Here is a 10,237-nt window from a genome sequence, read left to right as displayed (position 1 = left end):
CTCCTTCCTTTTCTTCTTCATCAATTCTTCTTCCTTCTGCTTCTGCTTCTTCTGCTTCTTCTTCTTCTCCTTCTTCTCCTTCTTCTTCTGCTTCTTCTCCTTCTTCTCCTTCTTCTTCTGCTTCTTCTCCTTCTTCTTCTTTTGCTTCTTTTTCTTCTTTCTCTTCTTCTTCTTCTCATTCTTCTTCTTCTTCTTTTTCTTCTTTCTCTTCTTCTTCTTCTTCTTCTTCTTCTTCTTCTTCTTCTTCTTCTTCTTCTTCTCCTTCTTCTTCTTCTTTTTCTTCTTTCTCTTCTTCTTCTTCTTCTTCTTCTTCTTCTTCTCCTTCTTCTTCTTCTTCTTCTTCTTCTTCTTTCTCTTCTTCTTCTTCTTCTTCTTTTTCTTCTTCTTCTTTTTCGGAGGAGGAGGAGGAGGAGGACGAAAGAAAAGACAGGGACTATTTCGTTGACAAAAAGAAACGATAAGGACGTTTTAATAGATCTGAGAAAAGATAGGGACTATTTGGTTGACAAAAAGAAACAATAAGGACGTTTTAATAGATTTCTAAAAATATAGGGAGGGATGATTTCGTTGACAGAAAGAAACGATGAGGAGGGACTATTTCGTTGACATAAAAAAACGATAAGAATGTTTTAATAGATATGAGAAAAGATAGGGACTATTTCATTGACGGAAAAAAACGATAAGGACGTTTTAATAGATATGAAAAAAGATAAAAATATTTTAATAGATTTTTGAAAATGTAAGGACTAACTTGTTAATAATTGTAATATACAAGGACTAAATAAATGGTTTTATTTGAGGGTAAAATTGGTTTTTAAAAATTTTCTCTCTCCTCCTTTATCTAATTTTAATGGAAAATAGGACGGAAGGACTATTTCGTTGACGAAAATAAAATATAAGGACGTTTTAATAGGTTTCTAAAAATATAGGGACTGACTTGTTAATAATGGTAATATCCAGGGACTAAATTATAAATCACCCTTTATTTTATCTAATTGTGTCAATATTTAAACTGCATTTTTTTCCTTTTTGTCTAATAAAGCAATATTGGATTTAGCAAAGACTCTTGTGATTAAGGAATTAGAGAAAAAAGAATAAAAAAATAAATTTCAGAAATTAATTTGATTTGATTAGTATATTAATGAATGGATTAACAAACTAATCTATTAATTTAACTTTTTTAAAAAAATAATAATATTTAAAAGTAGTTAGTTAATTAAAGACATGAATTAAAATAGTATTTGTGGGTTTGCTTTACATGTCTTCCTTTCAACTCTACTTTGATATGTTACTTATGGATAATTATTTTTTCAGATGCCGCGAAGAGCAGTATCATCCAGAGGTAGAGGACATAGCCAGCATCTGTCTATGAATGAAATAGATGAGGCAGTACAGGTGCAGGAGGAAATACTGGAGCACACTCCACAAGCATTAGGGGGCCAAGCAAACACATCCTCATCATCATCAGTTCGAACTAGAGGTCCGAATTTGGGACATCCTATCCCATCAAACCCGTCTGATCGACAATTGATTAGATTGAAAGGAACTGTGTAAGTCATATACAACTTTTTGCTATTGATTTAATATGTATTATTACTTACAACTACTCATTATATATAAAAATATTGCAGTTTTTTAGATTCCACGGTTACTAGATCAATCACTAATGACATTAAGATGCGCTATACTGCTCCATGGAAAACTTGGTCAGAAATACCTTTAAAGACAAAAGACGAGCTCTTCGGACTTTTTCGGGTAAATACAACTTATATTCTAAAATTTATAATATGCATTTTAAGTTTTTTAAATTTACTTAACACTGATTGTTATTTGTAGAGTCGATATGCATGGGATGAGAGTGAAGAAGGTATGGTTCGAATTGCTTGGGAAAAGGTAGGTAAAGAAAGACTGCGAGACATTCTTAATAGAGTTAGGAGCGAATTGTTGCGCAAGCACAAGAAGACAGATGTTGCTTATCTATACAATTTAGGACCAGATTGGATGGAGGCAGAGATATGGAATGAACTTGTTGCATATTGGAGTACACCAGAGTGGAGAAAGAAATCAGAAGCTGGTAAAACAAATAGAAACGTAGAAAAAGATGGGACTATTACAAAACACTCTGGTGGTTCAATAAAATTGGAGGTTCATGAGAATAGATTGGTATAACTCTTTTATTTCTTACTTTTATTTATACAATTCTATTTTTATATATATGGTTAGAAATTATTCGTGCATCTTGTGTTGTGTGATTATTTCTTTTTTGTAGGCAAAGAAGTTGGGTAGACAACCAACTCAACTTAAACTATTTTGTGCAACTCACACAAAAAAGGGGAGTCAAGGTGTTTACATTGATGGAAAATCACGACGAGTTGATGTAAGTTACTTTTTGCTTATTTAATGTTATCACATTATTTTTCTAATTTTTATGTTATCATTAGTTGTGTATGATTCATGAAATGTTTATTATGTTTTCTTTTTTTACTTAGGGAGCTTATTTGAGTGCAATTGCTGAAAATGTGAATGACAATTGTGAGAGTCAGTCTGCTTTTGATTTGAATAAGTGGATTGAAATTTCTGGAAGTAGCAAAGGAAGAGTTTATGGTTTTGGATCCTCTGATATTGCAAAATCAGGAACTCCAACTACATCTTTCTCATGCACATCAGCTCATCCTGGAGGACCTTTTCAAACTATGTTTTCTTTAGAGGAGGTTGAACAAATATTAGAGCAAAACCGGATCAAAATGAAACAAGACATAGAGCAAATGCAAGAGCAAATGCGAGTGCAGATAGAAAAACAAATAAAAGATCATATGAAATCATTGAAGAACAAAAATAGATCTTCACCGCATAACACAACTGTAGATTCAGATGGTTCAACAAATTCATAGATTACTTTTAAATTTTATGAATATTGTTAAATATTATGGATTTATTTTAAATTTTATGAACATTGTAAAATATTATGAATTTAATTTAAATTTTATGAATATTATTAAATATTATGGATTTATTTTAAATTTTATGAATATTGTTAAGTATTATGAAATATTTGATTTATATTCAATATGATTCTTAATTATAAATTATTTGAATAAAAGCAAGAATTTTTTTTTGTCTTAATATTTCCGACGGATTTCCGACGGAAAATTTCCGTTGCTAATTGTTTCTGACAGATTACCAACGGATTGTTATAGGATGAATTTAGATATTCCGACGGATTTAGCGACGAAAAAATGCGTCGCTAAACTTTTCCGACGGAAAATCCGTCGCAAATTTTTCCGACGGAGTTAAAATCCGTCGGAAATCCGTCGCTAATATTTCCGACGGCAGCCCGATCTGTCGGAAAAAATTAGCAACATGACTTTAAGCGACGGATTTGAGTCCGTCGGAAATCCGTCGCTGAAATTTTTAGCGACAGATTTTTGACTATCAGCGATGGAAAAATCCGTCGCTGATAGTCTTTTTTTTGTAGTGGTTGGGCTTTCAAAGGACAATCTGAATTCTTATGACCTGCTCTATCACAACCGAAGCAGATTGTCGGCAAGTTTTCATATTCAATGATTTGAACCATATCTCTAACTTGCACCTTAGACACTAATGGTCTGCGTAGATCCACCGCCATAGCAAGTCTGGCGTATTTCTCTCGGACTTCATTCGTCGTGTTTATATCCACCTTTATCACATTGCCTACTGAGGCTCCTATCCTTTTTTCACCATATTGTCCTGATACCAATGCATTGGCAGTCCCGACAAACGAATCCAAACTACCGCCATATGTAGTTCATCATTAGCTATATCAAAGGAAGAGTACCACGGTTGTGTCCGAAGATAGCTGCCATTAATTATCCATGGGCCATCCAAGACCACTCCATGGGCCATCCAAGACCACTGTTTGAAAACCTATATGAGAGAAGAACTTTATTAGAAAATAAACATTACCAAGGTTAAGAATCTTAAAGTTTTCAGTGTTCCACAGAATTTGGAGCTTTGATTCCAAGGCACGATAGCCTATTCTCCTGCCAAGAAGCCTGACAATCACAGCCTTTTTCCTATCTCTACAAGCCGTTGTTCTAGTTGATCCGAGAAATCAACTACTGGAATGAGCCCCTTCAGTGAGATGACAATTTCGTTTTCATCAAAGTCCATTTCTTTCTCCGCACCCAAGTCCTTCTCCACATCCAGATCCTTGGCTGCCGCCACTTTAACCCTGAATGAGATCCCCTCACGCACTAGAGTGGAATCTCGTTCCCGGTATTTGCACTTTTTTGTGGCCTGATCTTCTTCAGCATCAGCCATTGTAGGAGGTCGTTCATTGGTCGTAGAGAGAGCGCGAGAAGCCATTCAAGTGAGGGACAGAATTGAATAAGTCTTAGTCTGCTCTCTATTGTTCTTCCTAATTACACTTGGCGCTTCGATTTCTTATTCAGGTCTTTTCACACCCTTTTATGCCTTCCTCTCTGTTGTTCAATGCAATTTTCACAGCTTCTGAGGCTATTTAGCCGTTAAATGTATCCGTATCGTTTCTGCTCTTCCCATAAGCAACAATTTCTTGCTTAATCCCATTTTAAACCTCTTTTTTAATTGCATTTAGGAGTTTATGCTTCTGTTTTGGATTGGTCCTTTTGCAGTCTTCTTATATCTTCTTCATTGTGGCTATTGGTGTGCTCTTTTAGCGTCGAATGTGAAGAATTGAAGTTTTTATCAAGATTTTGCTTTTGTCTATTGGTAATGTAATGTGGCCACTACTCACAGACTACAGTTATGGAGGCCAAGCCTCGAACAGTGGGCTTTGAACTTAGGATTCTTGAGGGCAGATTCTGGTCTCTAGAGCTAGAAGATACTCATTTTAAAATCGATTAGTGGAGAAGTGTTCGACTGGTATGCCATTTCTGGAAAATAGTTGCTTATATATGCCATTTTTTGAACATTTTCAATTAATGGAATCTTTTGTATTCATAAATTAGAGATGCTATGATATATTCTTTTCCACAAGTCACAACTTCTCACAGGAGACCAATGTTGGCAATTAAAATTATTGAAAATATCCTCATAAATACAATGTATTTTTCACGCATACTATAATCCAACTGGCTATTTTTAACTTTAACTCATTGAAACTAAACCTCTCTAATTTTTTTTACCTCTCAAATTTCTCTCACTCTCTCAATATTTTCTCTCTTGAAACTCTATTTTTTTCCTTACAAAATACAATTATAAATGCAATATTGCTCTCTATTTATAGTTGAAAAAGCAGCGGTCCAAGGTGAATTTGCCGACTCCGAATGCACTAAATTTTATAGCTTCTAATCCCTCCACACTTAGGTCATGTAAAGACCACAAATTCTTGCGGAGTAAAATTCTGTGGCTAAGCTAAGCAAATAGTGTTGATTGGCTATTAATATCCTCAGTGCCCAAGTAAAATTCATATCAGTAAGGTTGTTGTCCAAGAAGCTTGAGGTGGCAAGATTAAGGTGGTACCATGTTTAATTTCTAACAACAACCAATAAGAGCTCTAGTAATTAGTTTTTTTACAAATTATCTATCCCAAGTTTAAGCTTGTCAACAATAAGCGGGCTTGCACTTGAAACGTGTTAGAACTTAGCCTTTGAATTTATGCTGTGGATTATCACTCCAATATACTCAATAAGGATGGATCTTTTTGCTGTTTTACCCTTGGTTTTTGTAAATACAGGGTTAATCTCACTGGCAACAAAATAGAAAATCTAAATCTTCGTTAAACTTGAAGTTATGGACAATCTTTTTAATTTTGTTTATTATGAACACAACCTTTCATGTTGGTGTTAAATACAGCTAACCTTCATAATTTGGTAATTTCTTCACATCAGACAATCTGTGAATGTTCATCTTGCAGGCCCTGAATTCTTCCAGCGGGGGCCATGTCTTCTTCATATCTTCCCGCAACAGACTCCAATTGCTCTGCCTTTAGAAGCTAAAGATCCATCTGAGCCTCTTTCCATTCTTTACCAGATGCATTAAACCCTTCTTCTCCAGAAGCATTGAGGATAAAAGAACAGGGCCAACAGGCTATTACAAGCTTTTAAGACCTTCTTAGACAAGAGAACAGGGCTGAGGACTTTTGGGGCACCCTTCTTTGCCCTATTCCCAAGGATAAAACTGCCAAAATGGTCAGGGGAACAATTGATTCTGTAGCTAAAATACCTGTTACGTCCGATCTCCGAATTGCTCTGTGCGAGGAAATGGTAGAATGGACCCCAGCAGAAAAACATACATTCCTTAGGCAGCAAGTTGAAGCAAGGCTTGCAGCTCTTTTGGTGGCAAATAAGGATATTCAGAAGCATCGACTCTTCTTACCAACTTGGTAAAAGAGGTGAGGTTGTTAGATGACGAGCAACTTCTTGTAGACATAGACTTATTTGAGAGTAAGCTACAATTTTTATTTTTCATTGAGGAACCTTCCCAAGGCAAAAGTTGTTATTACATCTGCTTGTTCAGCTGTGAATGCTATATAAGTACCCTGAGCTCAAGAGGGCATATTTGATTTGCAGATGAATTGAGGATTATACAACTGCTTACGGCTATTTCTTTGAAGCAATTGAATCCTTCACGAATGCTCTTGAAGACCCAAGGGCAGTTTTCGGCACTAAATGCATGCTAGTGTGCAAAATCGTAGGGAATCAAGCTGATTATGTGGCTGGGATAATTTCTTCAAAGGCAGGTCTCCAGTGCATGGGGCCAGATATGGATGTGATTAAATCCATCGCTGGTGCTGATTCCGAACGATTGTTGAAGCCGTTTGAGATTTGCCCTGCGCAAGTATAAGGCCCAGCTGGAGCAAGACTCAATTTTCCCAGGCATCTCTCGTCCCTGTATGACACACTTGTGTGACAAAAATCTGTGCAGATTGATTGAGTCTTTCTCCAGAGTTGAGATTGCCGAATTTGAGAATTACTCATTGATTAGTGAAGTAGCTGTCACAGATGATTGTGGACGTGAAGATTACGGGGACATTGGCTAAAGGTGCTGGGTGCCTCATCATATTTGAAGATCACAAGACAGATGCAATCTACCCTTCAACTATAAAAACCATTTCCAAGGTTGTGGATAGCATGTTTGTCAGGTCTGTCGAAGATAATGACCTGAAAGTTTCATCAGTCGAATTTTGTTTGTTCTATCCTCTTGTAGCACATTCGTTGTTGGTTCTTCTTACAGTGTTCTTTTTCCTGCCTTTGTTGCACTTGGAAGTCTGCTTAGTTGTTTACATACTGCTTGGATATGTAAAAAAATAAAAATAAAATATTCTGTTGGTCATAGAGTAGCTTCCGCATAATCTTGTATGAATATTCAAGTACGAATCAAGTAGAATGAAATCTCAAGTAGAAAGACATGATCTATCAAGTAATTTGTAAACTGAGCTGATAGACCAAATTGGGACGATTTTGGTGGCTGAAGAGTTATGTGGACTGGCAATTCCATAAACTTTGAGCTACCAATTGAAGCATTAGGGAATTTTGTTTGATTATATAAAGAGAGGCTGCCGGGTTGTGTCATTATTGCTTTCTGATTCAAGATGCATACAAATGCTCTTCTTTCCGGAAATGCGACACTGTATTGGTAGTGTAAGATATATGTTTTTCAGAAATAGAGGAAAAGATGTTAAGAGGAAATTATGAAGGCTGATATATATTGATGCAAGATTACAGAGAAATATATAGGCATACAAAATAACAGAAACTCAACAAAATAAGCAAAATAATTATGCATATCAGATATGATTGATAGCATATTTGATTATTCCTAGAAAATAGCAATTGAATAACAAATAATGATCTAATCTTTAAACAGACTTCAAATCAGTTCTTAAGTGAACATTCAACACTCCTCCTTGAGTTAAGAGCAGCAAATGCCAAGCCTCTCTCTTAAATACTCAAATCTAGCCTTGGAAAGGGATTTAATCAAAATATCAGCATTCTGAAATTCTGAATTGCAGTGCACCAAACTTAGTTCACCATTCTTTTGAACTTCCCTAAGAAAATACAACTTAATCTTGAAGCGCTTGGTTTTTCCATGAAATACTGGATTATTTGCTATCGAAATTGCAGTCTGGTTGTCAACATAAACTTCTATGCTTCTTTTTTCTTCCATAGATAAGTCAGCTAATAATTTCCTTATTCACAAAGCTTGATTTACTGCCAAAGTAGCTGCAACATATTCTGCTTCAGCTATGGATTGAGCTATCACATCTTGCTTCTTGGAACACCAGGAGAATATACCAGAACCAAAGCTAAAACAGTAACCTGAAGTGCTTTTTATGTCATCTAAGCAACCACCCCAATCGCTATCAGAAAAACCATGGAAATTAAAATTCTGGACTTGACTGAACTTAATACCATAGTTTACTGTGCCTTTAATATATCTAATTATGCGTTTTGCTGCTTGAAGATGAATCTCACTAGCAGAATGCATGTATCTTGATAGCAAACTTACAGCATGCATGATGTCGGGTCGGGTTGCAGTTAGATACATTAGATAGCCTATTAAACTCCTGTACAACACCTCATCTACTTTTTTAGCTCCATCTTCTTTGCAAAATTTCTCTTTCAAATTCATTGGAGTTGTGGTTGACTTGCAATCCTCCATCTTCAACTTTTTTAGAATCTCCTTGGCATATTTTTGTTGGCAAATAAAAACTTCATTTTCTTTTTGATGCACCTTAATTCCAAGGAAATATGACATTTCTCCAAGATCTGTCATTTCAAACACCTCCATCATCTCTGCCTTGAATTGATCTATCAATCTTCCATTGTTACCTGTTATTAATAGATCATCAACATAAAAAGATATTATAAGTATATCTGTTTCTGTTTTCTTAACATATAGAGTGAATTCACTCAAGCTTTTCTCAAAGCCTAAGCTTAGAAGATGAGAATCAATACGGCTGTACCAAGCCCGAGGGGCTTGCTTCAAGCCATATAAGGCTTTTCTCAAACGATATACTTTATCTTCATCTCCATTTAACCAGAAAACCTTCGGGCTGCTCCACAAAAATTTCTTCTTCCAGGTAGCCATTTAGAAAGGCTGACTTTACATCAAGTTGATGAACTTTCCATCCCTTTTGTGCAATATAGCCAATAGCATTCTGATTGTATCAAGACGGGCCACAGGAGCTAAAGTTTCTGAGAAATCAACTCTAAACATCTGGGCATAGCCTTTGACCACTAGTCTTGCTTTATGTTTGTTGATAGATCCATCGGAATTCAGCTTTGTCTGATATACCCATTTTACTCCAATGACCTTCTTATGAGTTGGTCTGTCTACAAGCTCCCATGTGTCATTTTTCTCAATCATTCTCAGCTCCTCCTCCATTGCTGAAACCCATTTTTTGTCTAAAACCGCATCAGCAAATTTTTCTGGTTCCATGATAGCCACATTGCACCTATGATTAATGTCTTCAAGTGATCTTGTGCCCCTTACTGGTTCATCGTCAATAGCATCATCATGATCTTCAATATTCTTTGAAATTTCTTTTTTTTTTCAGTATCATTCCAATTCCATTTTTCATCTTCCAGAAATCTCACATCTCTACTGGTTATGACTTTATCTGCTTAGGCTAGATAAACTCTCCTACAAAGATTCCTACTTCTGCCTTTCTATCAAGCTTATCTCTTTTCACCTGAGACACATAAGAAAAATACAGGCATCCAAATATTTTTAAATTTAACAGAATCAGTTTATAACCAAACTAAGCCTCAAAAGGAGTTTTATTCTTCAAAGCTTTAGTGGAAAGCCTATTGAGTAAAAATACTGCAGTACTTGCAGCTTCTACCTAAAATTTCTTCGGTAATTCCATCTCATGCAGCAAGCATCTTGTCATCTCCATTATCACTCTATTCTTTCTTTCGCTTACTCCGTTTTGTTGCGGAGTGTATGGTGCCGTTAATTGGTGTTCAATTCCTGCTTCTTTATAAAATTTGTTGAATTTGTCATATGTGTATTCTGTGCCGTTATCGGATCTTATGACATGTAATTCACATCCACTTTGATTTTCAACCCATGTTTTGAACTCCCAAAAAATACCAGCAACATCAAATTTGGATTTTAAAAAATATATCCAACAGAATCTTGTACAATCATCAATGAATGTAATATAATACTTAATACCATTCAAGGATGATATTTTAAGTGGACCTCCAACATCTGTATGTACAAGTTCCAGCTTCTGAGTTGCTCTCCATTCTGTTCTTTTTGGAAAAGG

General features: G+C 35.6%; 2 protein-coding genes and 1 pseudogene across 2 annotated transcripts; all 3 read left to right on the top strand.

Moving 5' to 3' along the window:
- Positions 1 to 1,315: 1,315 nt before the first annotated feature.
- LOC122722148 lies at positions 1,316 to 2,184 on the top strand. The gene is made up of 3 exons (XM_043952139.1): positions 1,316 to 1,550; positions 1,632 to 1,755; positions 1,837 to 2,184. The coding sequence occupies exons 1-3, from the start codon at positions 1,369 to 1,371 to the stop codon at positions 2,167 to 2,169; spliced, it is 639 nt and encodes a 212-aa protein (XP_043808074.1). The 5' UTR covers positions 1,316 to 1,368; the 3' UTR covers positions 2,170 to 2,184.
- A 31-nt stretch (positions 2,185 to 2,215) lies between these two features.
- LOC122722098 lies at positions 2,216 to 3,248 on the top strand. The gene is made up of 4 exons (XM_043951764.1): positions 2,216 to 2,232; positions 2,287 to 2,377; positions 2,490 to 2,783; positions 3,198 to 3,248. The coding sequence occupies exons 1-4, from the start codon at positions 2,216 to 2,218 to the stop codon at positions 3,246 to 3,248; spliced, it is 453 nt and encodes a 150-aa protein (XP_043807699.1).
- A 2,271-nt stretch (positions 3,249 to 5,519) lies between these two features.
- LOC110604302 lies at positions 5,520 to 7,344 on the top strand (annotated as a pseudogene).
- Positions 7,345 to 10,237: the final 2,893 nt, after the last annotated feature.

This window comes from Manihot esculenta, chromosome 16 (genome assembly GCF_001659605.2).
Source record: "Manihot esculenta cultivar AM560-2 chromosome 16, M.esculenta_v8, whole genome shotgun sequence".
NCBI lineage: Eukaryota > Viridiplantae > Streptophyta > Magnoliopsida > Malpighiales > Euphorbiaceae > Manihot > Manihot esculenta.
Note: the sequence above shows the minus strand (reverse complement) of the source record. Positions and strands in the feature narration are given on the sequence as shown.